This window comes from Anopheles stephensi, chromosome 3 (genome assembly GCF_013141755.1).
Source record: "Anopheles stephensi strain Indian chromosome 3, UCI_ANSTEP_V1.0, whole genome shotgun sequence".
Classification (NCBI taxonomy): domain Eukaryota; kingdom Metazoa; phylum Arthropoda; class Insecta; order Diptera; family Culicidae; genus Anopheles; species Anopheles stephensi.
This window is the reverse complement of record NC_050203.1, coordinates 11005368-11018701: the sequence shown is the minus strand read 5'-3', so window position 1 is coordinate 11018701 and position 13334 is coordinate 11005368. Positions and strand designations below refer to the sequence as shown.

General features: G+C 44.8%; 2 protein-coding genes across 5 annotated transcripts in view; one reads left to right on the top strand and one right to left on the bottom strand.

Annotated features, from left to right (window-relative positions):
- Positions 1 to 64: 64 nt before the first annotated feature.
- Positions 65 to 3023, bottom strand: LOC118513191 (bax inhibitor 1). Its single transcript, XM_036058679.1, has 3 exons — positions 2329 to 3023; positions 1597 to 2050; positions 65 to 1169 (listed from the first exon to the last, which is right to left on the bottom strand). Exons 1-3 carry the CDS (start codon positions 2388 to 2390, stop codon positions 960 to 962), a joined length of 726 nt encoding a protein of 241 aa, XP_035914572.1. The 5' UTR covers positions 2391 to 3023; the 3' UTR covers positions 65 to 959.
- LOC118513188 (G protein alpha o subunit) overlaps positions 2964 to 13334 on the top strand; it is a 52450-nt gene continuing 42079 nt past the window's right edge. The window contains exons 1-2 of one of the 4 annotated variants that reach the window (XM_036058676.1): positions 2964 to 3391; positions 4773 to 5416. In XM_036058676.1, the coding sequence (XP_035914569.1) occupies positions 5299 to 5416 (118 nt within the window). In that variant the 5' untranslated portion in view covers positions 2964 to 3391; positions 4773 to 5298. Of the gene's footprint in view, positions 3392 to 4772; positions 5417 to 12743; positions 12760 to 13123; positions 13141 to 13334 lie in introns of those variants that run through there. The other 3 variants (XM_036058667.1, XM_036058674.1, XM_036058670.1) reach the window with 3 other exon arrangements.

Below are 13334 nucleotides of genomic sequence, written 5' to 3'. Positions count from 1 at the left end.
ATTAATTAATGATTCTTTCGTTTCGCTTCACCATACACATTTTGTGAACAGCCGAAACTTCCTATTGAAATTAGTAAAATATCTTTATTAATCCATTAGCGGACTCCATCGAACAAACATTGAACTTACTTACACCTACGCATGATCCAACGACTGACGGAATTTACGAACACATCCACCCGAGGAAGGTTAACCCCCTTTTGAAAAATTACAAATATATCTCAACCCCGAGGTCGGTGGGTTCGCGGTTGAGCACACGTTCCGCTGTTTCGCTAATTGTTTCTGTTCGATCCCTGATGCCTTTTTGTTGTTGAGTGTTTAAAAGGTGGGAAACAATATGCTGATGAGTGCTGAGGTTGCATCTTCAGAAAGTTCTCCGTGGTTCCGGTACGATTCGGTGCATCAACAGTGAACGTTTTGCCCACACACTAACGAACGTATTACTTGTGTGTGATGTGATTGTGAAAACGTAAACACACACACACAGACACCCAGCTTTATCATTTCATAAAAGCTTATCTTTTTCGTACACAATGATTTTCCTTTCTTTTTTTGTTGTAAATAAATCACGTGATTCAGCAAAACCGAAACGAACAAAAGCCTACAGTATCCCGGATATTACGACATATACAATAGAAAGCTCTCAACATACTATAGCACCAAAATAATAAACCGAATCTGAATATTCCCTCTTTGCAACCACAGGGATGTGGTGTAGGATATATTAAACTATATTGTGAGATACTATTGAATGATGCACCCACTCAATTTAAAGCCCAAATAACGAAGATATCCCGCGTACGGCTGCGCTGCCTCATTAGTAGTGCTGTTGGCTTGGCAGCAGTAAAACACTGGCCCATATACAATCGGGTGACAAAGTAGGCCCCTCCCTGTGGGACGCCACAGGATGCTATCGGGGGCCGAATTGCCGCCTGCTTCGATGTGTTGGTGTGGTGTGTTTAGTTGTTCTTTCGCTTCCGGCGCTCGTTGTTATCCTCCCGCTGGGCAAGAATCACAAGCAGGCGGCGGAAAATGCTGATCACATCGTAGAACAGGTCCAGCGAGTGGCCAATGAAATCGTTGTTGCCCATGTGATGCTTCTCCATGATCATTTGTGTATCGAACAGGACAAAGCCGGCCATCACGATCAGTCCGAGGTAGAGGGAAATCTAACAAATGGAAAGGTTGAGATACATTAATTTAATTTAAAAAAAATTTAATGGGATAAAAATAAAATCATATATGGAAATTGTTATTGCACTTGCACCTAGAAGCAAATATCGGAACACACAGCGAGAGTTTACTGTTGACACAGTGTGTTATTAGCATCCACGGAAACAGACACATTGTTGCATCAGCTGTTTCACACGGATGACGTGGTGTCTTCCCGTTGAGCCAGGTAAGCCCAAAAGCCAATCTCCCCACCACACAGAATAGCTACGGAGACATCAATCATCCGATCGATGACGCATTTAGTTTTGTTTAAGATGCTTCAATTATTTACCACCACCGGCCGGGAACTAAACAGATGTCCCAAACCGAACACACACATACACACGCACGCTATGGGGGGGAATGGGCGATGCGTTTACTTACGTCTTGCACGATGTACGAGCGGAAGAATAGATTTCCCAGGTTGATCAGGGCCAAAGTACTGATGGCACTCATCAGGATTCCGCCGAGGTACAGGTACTTGCCACGCTTGGCAAAGAACGAGGACGCGGTCAGGCAGGCAAAGATTGTCGTGGTACCGACGAGCGCCGTTACGACGATGGCCGGATTAATGTAGATCACCTGCTCGAGCAGCAATCCCAACGAATGCCCGGTAAACAGTCCAATGCCCATCAGCATGGCGAAGCGCTGTACAAAGTTCTTGCCATTGTCCGGCGTGAATACCATGCCGAGGATGAGACCGAGCGACGCGATAGCACTGAGCAGGCCCGCCTCCCAAATGCCCGACAGATGGATCAGCGAACCGACGGTGGCCACACTGCACGTCGCGGCTAAACATCCGTACACTTTCGCCAGATGTTGGCGCAGTCTCGGGTCCCTGAAAGAAAGGAATTAAAAAAATACGCAGAATGTTTATGTACGTTCTCTGTTGCTCTGTGCAAACATACTCCTAGCTCCACCCTTGAAAAAAAGACCTTGAGAAAGTTATCGAAACGCAGACAACGTAGGAAGACGACATAAACTGATGATGGGAAAACTGACCGTAAACCCCCTACCACCGGCAATCGAGATCTTTCGCTAATTTACAATGCACATAATTCACCCTTGAAGGTGGGTGAGCACAAAACGAACACGCACGCACGTAACGATACTTACAATTTTGCACCCATTTGTTGCGTTAATCGCTCGAACGAAAAGTTTGCAAATGACGTGGCCATACTGGTGGAGCGCTAAATAATTGCTGACCGTCGTTTAGGATGCACTAGAATTTCGCACAGCAACAACCAAATTCTCTTTCCAATGCACACTTGGATGGGGCTGAACGTATTTCGGTGTTGTGTTTTGGCTTTTACGGGCAGAAATGTTTTCGACCTGAGAGCTCACGGACAATTACGTCTTTTCACTTCCTTGGATGGGCTGTTTCTGTGCTGCGGGAACTGGCAGGCTGGACCATGGACCGCTCCCGTTCGTCAAATCTGAACGAAAGTTGTGACACTAGGCGAGAGACTATTTCGGTGGCAATTGTTGTCTTATTTGCATTATTTCATTTGCATTGAGGAGGAATCACTTATCATAATCATAATTAAAAAATTTTTTTTTCGCCTATTCCATGTTATCTAAAACCTTTCCGGAGGAAACTTCCAAAACGTTCTCGATCGCCCATCGCCATTGAACGAAACAACTGTCAAACGATCGGAAATTGAACGAAACGACCCATCGAAACAAACAAAAAATTTCAAACCAACTGTCAAACCGCTTGTCCGCTTGGCCCACACACAGGTGCGCGAGTTTTCCGAAACTTTCCGACTGGTACCGAGCGAAGCAACAGTTCCTGTGATTGAGACACCAAATAAACATCCGCTACAAAACTATGATTTTTCAAATGTAACCGATATTGTGGCCGTGGGTTGTTTTGTTTTTTGCTGCTCCTTTCGCAACCAAGAACCGGAACTGTTAAATCCGGTCCAGTGTACGCGCGTCGAAGCGGGTTTGCAAAGGAAAAAGGAAAACAAACTGATCAGAACTGGCTGAGTGTGATTGCCGGTGCAGTGTGCTGTGTTGTGCGGTGTGAAAAATGTGTTCCCATTTTCTTTTTAATGAATCATCTGAATGAATCAATCAGACGCGAAACACGAGCGTAAAGTGCGTGATCAAGTGGAAATGTAGTGTGTTTTTTTCGGCTGCATCAGAACCTACAAGCAGTGCGAGTTTAGAACAGGTAAGTTGCATCCTAAAACTGCACCAGCCTGCACTATCCGTGTTGCTATGGTTTTGTGGGTCAATTTTCCCACCGTATGGTTCGCGTTTGTGGGGTTTGCTGTGATTCGAATCTGTCTCCGTTTGCGTTTCTGCCGAATTTTATTCTCATTTTAGAGCAGGAATTAAAAATGTTCTTATTTGAAAAAGATTTTTCCAAAGTTTTCCCTCACTTAGGGGGAAAAAATCCCTCTCTATTCCCTCGACCCGGCAGCAGTAGGCGGATGTAGCGTGCTAGCGGCGTACGCTAGAACCGTGAAGGTTAACCCGATAGATTAACCCATCGGTTTACGGAGGATGGACGGAGAACCGGGGTGGGTGAGAGCGGTGTGTAACGGCGGGGGATGAATCTGCTGCACATGCACCCGCCGCAGCACACCGGCAACTCCTCCCGCTCACTAATATCGTGAGAATGATTCAATCGCGCGAATCAAGGCTAATTGTCGTGAGAACAAATCAAACCCGCTGGTGCTCCGATGCGTGCACTAGAGCCGGAGAGGTGGTCGGTGATTAGCATTTTACTTCGTCCATTTCTTGACGCAACGGGCGGCACCGCTAGGAAAGAGACTTACAGTGGGCGGACTCCACTCCACGTGGCCCACTCGCTGCTGCTACGGACGGGCACGATTTGTTTTTCCACTGGTGTGGCATTAGGTCGAGAAATGCATCATCACATCGAGATGCACACTGATTGACTGCAAAAAAAAGCGGAGAACCTCATTACCATTGCTTAACGACAAACATCGTGATAATACGCGTGAAGTGAGAGTAACATAGTAGGCCCGATTGTTTGGAACATTACCTCGCGTGTATAGCATAGAATTGGGCTTGTGTGTTTGTACCATTTGAAACCAAACACCTGTACAAACAGCGATGCAGCGTTCGAAGCAGCAAAATGCGAATTTTTCGATTTAAAAAAGTTCAATTTTCACCGGTTACATAGCTGGGAATCCATTATTTTATATTAGCGCTAATGTTTCTTGTCGAATGAGAATGAGAAGGAATGAGCATCTCATAGCAACGTGGCTGCTAGATGGCTTTGCACATAAAATGCAATTAGCTTCCACCACCGGCTCCGGCTAATGACTGAAAGAAAAACCGCAAGAAATGAAAATGGGGAAGAAATGGTCGGAAAATCAACCACCCACGCGCGGAACTCGTGTCTCGTAATGTGTGGATTCCGCTTTGGTGGGTGGACATTTGATAGGCCTGACCACATGTACTTGGGTGAAGGCATAAGTTAGGGAATAGTTTCGTTCCATCAGCATACCAACTTATTTTTACACCCAATGGCACGCTCCCAGCACAGATTCTAATGGATTTTCTCTTTCCCTATTTTGCAGCTTCACGTCAGGGTCTACTGCTAGCCCATTACTGTATTTTAGAACGGCTTACATGGACGTGTGTCCCTCCACTAATTATCTTTTTCGGTGGAGCTACTCCATTGAACCCTAAAACAAGCTGAATGATAGCGACACTTTTGCTTGGCAAGAGTTGGAGAAAACTTGGAAAAACCCCCGTTCCCCACTGGTTGTAGGTTCGCAAGGGTGAAAATCGAGTGAAAAGGTGACAAATAAATAAGATTACCGGTGGGAAATGAAGGAAATCTAAATAAAAGTGTAAAAGCCCTACGGTGCGATTCCAAGTGTTGGTGGAAAGTGTACAGTACAAAGGAAAAATCAGCTTGCAGTTAAGTTTAACGATTTTTTAACAGTGTATCCATATTACAAAATGCTTGTGTGATTGAAACAAAATCCTCCTGACATCCTTCACCATTGTGTGCAAAAGATCCTTTTGTTGCCAGGACAACAATTCGCACGAGTCCGTGCAAAGAGCAGTGACCAAAGCCGGCTGGAAACAAAGCAAACCATGGGCTGCACGTCATCGGCAGAGGAACGGGCTGCCATTGCCCGGTCGAAGCAGATCGAGCGCAACCTCAAGGAGGATGGCATCCAGGCGGCCAAGGACATTAAGCTGCTGCTGCTGGGTAAGTTGTTTGTAGCTACTCCACACTAACTATTTACTAAGCCATATCGTTTAACATCTTGCACGTCCTTCGCGGTACGGTTTTCTGAGGAGCAGCTCTCCGTTCTGCTGCTGATATCTGTTGTCTTTATGTTGTAAAGAGGGCGAATGAGCATGGGGTTCGCCGTACCGTGTCTGTGAACGTATCCGAGATAAGCAGGGAACGCCAGCCCTTTATGGAATATTGGGGTGGGACGGTTTCGCATAAAACCCCCCACCCAGGACTGCTTCTAGTTTTCTCATCGCCGGGAATGGTTGGGTGTTTTGAAATCATATCTACCTTCTGCCAGCATCCCCATAATGTCGATGCTGGGGGGGAGAAAACTCCACAATCGATCTAACGTACGGAGCACGAGCGTTGTCGTACAGGTCCGAGATATAAATGTCGCTTATTTCGGATCGCCCGCGCTGAGAAACGGGTACAATGAACCTAAAATATTCATAGGTAGAAATAGGTGGCACTAAACCCCGGGGTGTACGTACATCCCCGGGGCTTTTCATCCCTCAACATTTTAAACAATCGGAAGGACACAAACCGGTGCAATCCGGTGGTTAACAACGCTATGGATGAATACGTTTTATCTCATTACTACTAGCGAAACGATTACGGTTCTGTTTATGCTTATCGTTTGCGAATCGCACATTCGAATTCGAGCGCTTATCTAGCTGATGAGGTCCATATGGAGCGCGGGGGTTTTTTTTATTGCTGTTATTTGTACGTGACAATATGTAATGTGGCGAGAAGTTGGTCGAAATTATGATATCGCGTTATTGATCCATTTTTTCGTCGATATATGCATAAAATGGGCAAGCTTTTATCGGTGTCCGATGAATGTCAACGACATTGGCAGGTAACGTAATGTGTTACATATCAATGCCCTTTTTATAGGTCATGTACTTCTTCTTATTCTTCTTCTTTTTTGCACTACAACCTCGAGAGGTCTCGGCCTGCCATTTCTGGCTTTCTGTGACTTAATTTGACCCTTAGAAAAGTAGTCAGCCTAGCGTACGGGGTGGTGGTCTGGATGGGATTTGAACCTCGGCCCTGCCGTGTGAAGACCGGCGCCGCTGTCGCATCGGCCACCGGACCGCCCCTAATAGGTCAAATAGAGCATGATAAATTTTCAAAATAATTAAAACATATTTTTTTACATTTATATTTCTTTATTTGTTAATTTTAATTTATTTATTTATTTATTTATGTTACTTAATGTAATGCAAATTTTGTTGTCCCTCATATATCCAAAAAAATCCCTTTTTGAACTTAAAGTTATTTCCGTTTCCTTAACTCTCATAAATTTTTTGAACAATTGAAAGATTTTTTTATTTTTCCGCTATCAAAATATGTTTGATGGCTTATGGTGGTAACTGTCTTGTGATGTTCCCTGAATAACTCTTTTTCTCCGTTTGAAGTTCCACTTCCTTCAACTGCCTCCATTGACAAATGCAATCACAAGCGTACTGCATTATTTTTAAACTCGCTTCTGATCGCTTGACTGTTCGCGGTGCCCTCGCACGACCGTGGCCAACCGGTGGCCGATTGTTTATTGAAGTTTCAGTTGTTTGTTTAATGTTTCGAGCAAATCGATCGCGGTCGAACCGTCGTCGCATCATGCCAAACAAATCAATCCACCAGTGTACAGTGTTGATCATGCCCTGCCGGCTGCACTCACTAATCGCGCACCAACGATGCATGCTGCAAATTGCAACTGGTGATTTTACCACAGGCACGAAAACGGGATGCCGTCATACCGTTTGGAGCCGTTCCTTTTGGTGTGCCTCTCGTGTTTTTTTTTTGCGTGCCTGTTTGTTGTTGTTTATGGCTGGCAAGAATCATCAACACCGACCGACACCGGCCTTGTCAACGACCGGTAGACAGATATCAATTTCATCGCCGTTGCATTTGATACGTTGCAAGATGACTGAAGTTGCTGCGCTCTTTATGCCATCCATCTTTAGGGCTTGTTTTTGGAGAACCCTAAAGAACCAAACACGTTTGAGAGCAAAAAAAAAGCAATGAAAAAAGAATTATTGCACCGTCCGAAAGCCTCATGCTTGTGCCTTTAATCGTATGAGCTTCAAACGATCTTAAGCTGGCCGGAAAAGCGATGGCTTTTCCCCTCACTCTAATTTCCCATATGTGGACATGGACACAATGAGTTAGTGTTTGGCATCCTTCCATCCATCCGTAATGTGTTTTTCATCACACTCGTCGCATGGAGCGGGATATCCGGTCCAAAAACAGGAAGGATACACACACACCATCGTTTGATGCTACTCTCTTGCAGCTTGTTGCATGTCTGTTGACGTTGACGCTGTTTTTCCGCAATCAAATTGTCGTTTAAAAATGCTGAAATATGGATTTGCCCGCTAGACGTTGTTGATACGTAAGCGATAGAATTTCAAACATAGGAAGGTTGACCAACTGTGTCTTGAAGATGAAAATTCGGGGGCTGAATCCATCATGGTTTCATCCAACATCTTGCAAATGGGAAGAAAAAACACCATGTAATAATCGCCTTCCTATGAGAAATTATGCAGAAAGTTATACAGAGTGCTGAAAACCATAGGATGGAGAAGAGATTAAGCGGAGACACACTTAGCTGCTTCAGTAGCTGAGTGGCACAGAAAGATAGTTTCCATAAAATGCATTTCACATAACTCATGGTGGAGCATAAATTCTCCCTCCACCTCCCCCCCCTCCTTTTACGAGTCTTTTCTATGTCTTTTGTTTAAAACCCTTTTGAGCGGTTAAATTTGCTTGTTGATTTTTTATTCTGTCTATTGTACTGTCTCGCAAGAGTGTCATAAATTTATCAAGAGGATGTACAAGAGAAGGATAATATTGTGTAAGGTGATCTAGGTTAGGATCTAGGTTCGGTGGCCGAGGCGATAACAGCGCCGGTCTTCACACGGCACGACCGGAGTTCAAGTCCCTTGGCGAGCTGCAACAATCCTCGATACCGCTCACGGTGTAGCGCCGTCGTCTGCCAATCCGTTCTCCAGGCTGTTCGGGCGGACGCATCAACGCCATCACTCCATCTCAATTTGGGCCTATCACGCCTCCTCTTTCCGTATGGACGGCCTAAGAGGACTTTACGGGCTGGGTCGTCCGGTGTAATTCTCATGACGTGACCAGCCCACCGAAGCCTGGCGAATCTAATTCGCTGCACGATGGTAAAGTCATCGCACAGCTCGTAGAACTCGTCATTGTAGCGGCTCCTCCATTGTCCTTCCATACATACGGGGCCAAAAACTTTACTTTACTCTGCTTTACCACGGGTATAAACAAGTCACAGAAAGCCAGAAATGGCATGCCGAGCCCACCTCTCGAGGTTGCAGTGCCAAGGAAGAAGAAGATCCAGGAAGTGTCCGCGAATTTTCAACACTGTCTGCGTGGGTAATTTTCTAACAGATTTCATGATTGATCGCTCATATTTTAGGACATAAATTAGACTGCATTGACCTGCAAGGTCTTGAAAAAAAAAGAAGTCGTACGGTTTGGGCTCAAAAAATTTGAATTTGAAAGATTCTCCTCGATTCGGATTACCTCTAGCCCGAAAAAGCTGATTAAAATTTTGGATTTACAGGGCCGTGTGCCTTTTAAAGGAATGTTGATCATGTAAGAGAGACAGCCACAGAACGTGTTGTAGCTAAAGCGTAAAGAATATTTGTAGACTATCTCGACACATCCAGGTTAAACGTTAAACAAGGCTATGTTTGGTGGGACTGCAAGGACATAGTGTGTTGTGAGCTTGTGAAAGTCTGCCAAGTCATCAAGTCAGACTAACGATTAGGATGGTCGAACGAGATCATTGGGCAGGGGAGGTAGTGAATAAACAACAAGAAAAAGATCCTGAACTAAGACTTGAGTAGCTTTGATCTACCTTAAAGTCCAGACCTCTTTCTCCAGAGTTCCTCCAGAGGCCATAGTTCTTGTCGACATATCGCCTATCATCAAGCTGTTGAAAATCTTTTTTATCGTTCCATCAAGAATTCCTTTTAAAATTACTTTAACAACAATTAGAGAAAGTTGTTTGATTTTTTCTCATAGTTCCTCATTATCCGAAGCACTCAGTAGCCGGCTTTGTAGTGATTTTAGTGGTTGACTCACATCCACTATTGGCACGTCACGCATGTCGGTCGTGATCGTATGGTACCCAGTTTATCTTTAAATCGATATCATGCAGTTAAAGGGTGCTTTTGTAAAGTGAGCCGAAGGAATGGTTGGTACAAGCCGATAATCAGCCACCAGTTTGATGACTAAAACGTTTTCCCCAATGCCCAAGCGGACCAAGTGGGGTAACCTCAAGAGGGTTTGATTATTTCGCACTTTGTAAAATTAATTTGCAGTTAGCCGGCTGCGGTAGTGCGTCCAGCCCGTTTCTAACCTAATGAATCATAAGAAAAGCGTCCTAAATCAAAAGCTATCTTCTCTATCATCGGTTTTGGGGCGGCTTTTCTCTCGCAGACACACTTTTCTTCATTCTTCACCTTATATAAAACATGCCAGCCAGCGTGCTCTTTCGCCCTTCTTCCATTCATTGTGTGTTTGATGAAAGCTCCCACCGGGTTTATGGACCGGGTCGCTCGTGGTGGAATCAGAATCGGCCTCTTTCGCTTGTTGTCGCACGCAGTGGTTCACTTCCCTCTTTTGATTTGATTCACAAATTTCGGTACCGGCTGCTGTCATAGGGTGGGGAATATGAACATTTCCAGTTACCGCATTGCCGGTTAGGTTTTGTGTGTGTGTGTGTTTGGGGGGGGGGGGGTGTTCTTGCTGGAAGCATGTTAGGCAAAATTAGAGGAGGAAAAAAAGCGCCAGTCCTTCCTCCGCCATCCCGGTGAAAATCATTTCCAACTCGCTGCGCGGAATATCTTGCCTCGGTAGATAAGCCATGTTTCGTGTACTACTCCGCGACAGAGAACTTGGGAAATAGGTTTGAAGCAGATCAGATTGGCGGCGGCTTGCGCTTTTGGGTGTTTTTATTGGGGTTTTCTTTTTTTATAATAGCGAGTAAAAAAAGCGTTGCCCAAACTTAAATTACATTTTTTTTTCTGTCGCTGGCTCACTCAATTGATGTTTCCAAGCCCTCTTGAACGCAAGCCGGCAAACAAACACAGTGATGCCGGTAAATGGTAACATCCAATTCGAGGGCTGTTTACATTTGCCACCACCAGCTTGGACGGGGATTTGTCGCGTACGATCGCCCAAACATGTTGCCGGTACTTATGCTGTGCTCTGCCCACCAGACAGCATCAACAATCGCCGACCCAACCGTGGATTGCACCCGAGACAGAAGGGCCATTTGCTGCTTATCTCGCTGCCCTCAAACAACCAACTGTGTTGGCTTCTCTCGCAACACCAGCCTCACCTCGGCAGGCCACCCCAACCGGGGGGGAAAAGTGGGAAGGAAAGTGGGTAACGTCATCGTCGCTGCACGCGTCGCCGTGTTGCGCGCGTACTTTCGTTTAACCTTCGCGCAACAAACACACTGATTGTTCTAATATTGATCTAATTACACTACAGCACAGAGCGGGGTGGATCGGGAGCTCTGTTTTATTTCGTGTACTTTTACAGCGAGCAGTGCGCCCTAGCAGCTATTCCGCGGTCGTCTGTCAAATTTCACTTTTACAACCAGACTAAAGTTTGTATTTGGTTGTAGAGGAAGTTTGGTTGTTTTTTCGAGCAGCTAGAGTATTATTTGGAGGTTGCGATTCATATAATGGATTTGTTAAATCGGTTAAGGGAATGTTTCATATAGACAGTGGAATATTGAAAGCCCTTTTTAGAAATTAGCAAGCCCTCTGTGGAATTTCGCTTCACAATATTCAGGACTCTGTTTAATAGCACTCTGTTTTGGCCTAACGATTTGCACATGATCTTAACTACTCCACTTGGTTCTGGATTGAAGCCATAGACGGGCAAAAAAAAAAAACAGACCCGTCGTGTTGAGTCTATGCTAAATGCATTCATATGAAGATAATTATGCTTATTGCGCAATCGATCGTGGTCTTTGCCAGTTAATGTGGACGTAGGCAAATTGATTACACATGAGGCAAATGGAGTGATTCAGTACAGTGATTGCTTTGCAAATGATTCCTTACTTGTTTTATAATAATAAATAGTTTAACGTGATTTAAAACTAGTGTAGAAGCTGTGTAAGACGGATTGCATACTTTTTTCGCAAAATTTTCGAAGGTATGCAATTTGCATAGCACGATCAATCGATTACTCACTTAATTAAGATTTTTTCGGGATTTTCACTTTAAAATGATTGTTTTATTTGGAAATCTTATAAAAGATTAGTTGTTCAACGCAAAAATCGAATTATAGAGCTTTTTTTTCCATATTTTGTTTAATTTAAAACACACATAATGTTTCCACTATCGGGAATATGTGCAACAACGATCACATTCCATCCATTGCTGTGAATGACCGTACCCCCCGCGAAAAAAGGGGAGCAACACTTTATACCCTTTACTCCATCATTTGGGGATTGTGTGTATATTGGGCCCTTCCCTTTGGCCGATGAAATGCTACAGCTTGTGATGCTGCAATTGTGTGTTGATAGTGAATTAAACTGGGGAGAGGTGAAATCAAATCGGAATTCCGTTTGCGGGGGGGCCGCGAACGGGCGGAAAAGAATCGTCACCGTAAACCGTCACATCACTGGAGGTGTTTGGAGGTTGGGTGCGCTTGATACTATTGTTACAGTACCGTAACTTGAGTAGCGTGTTTGCTGCAAGCCAGCGGCACATATGCAACCCCAGACTCGGTTTGGTGGGGATCGTTATCGGTTAGAACAGAACAAAAATTAACATTGCTTTAAAATGATTTTTTTTACATCTTATGTGTGTGTGTGTGTGTGCGTGCGCCAGTGTTTCACCACCATCTGTTGTTATATTGCCACTGTTCAATGTTTGCTCGCGTGTAGATAAAAACGGTGACGCACTGTTCGCCTATTAAGCGCTACCGTTGGGGTGAAATGAGGGCCACCCAGCTTACTAGATAGGGTGGTTTTGCTGCCGCTGCGGTTCATGCGATTCTTCACTCGTCGCCCTATCCCCTCACCTCTCCCCTCTTCCTCCGGATATGGCTTCTCCAAATGTGTCCTCGACTGTGTTCGACTTCCGTTCAGCGTGAGCAGCAGCATTTTGCCCTTCTCATTTCACGCAGTTCGCATCTCGCGGCGCGATATACGATATCCGGCTTGTTGAAGAAGGTTTAGATTTAGTGTGTGTGACTGCTGTGTATGTGTGCAGTTAACGTTGTACTTGTGCGTGTACCCTATTTTGCTAAAGGTATCCAACTGAATTCTCTTTCTACTTTTTTGAAGAGAATTTTCGAGAGTGCGAGAGAGAGAGAGAAGGAAACATTTTTATATTCATCTGTCCGTGTGTGTGTGTGTGTGTAGCGGGAGGTTAGTGTACGTGCTTCCGTTCACCTTCCAGGCATTATTCTCTGCTCTCGGTTTGGAAAAGCGGTGCCTGTGTGACACTGCAATTTCGGTGCGGTGTGAGCATGCGCGCGTCTGCAAGCAACCGGAGCGCGTGAAGCGGATTGAGCGGAAAACTCACTTTTCCGGATGGTGGTGTCGAACGAAATTTTTCCGGGAGCGTAAAGGAGCAGTGTTCCTTTTTTCCCTTCTTCTGGTTGGCGAGAGCGTACGATGTGAGAAGACGGTGAGCAATGTGTTGTGGATAGTGTTTGGAACATTGCGTCAATGCGTCATGTGGACGGAACGCTACAATCTTGCAATTTTTACTGAATGAGACCAGATAAAGTAAATCATATTTGCACCATAATTTACTTAATTCGGAGTTAGCTATTTTCTTCCCGGAAAATTGGGAGAATAAAATCTTCCTTTACCGACCAT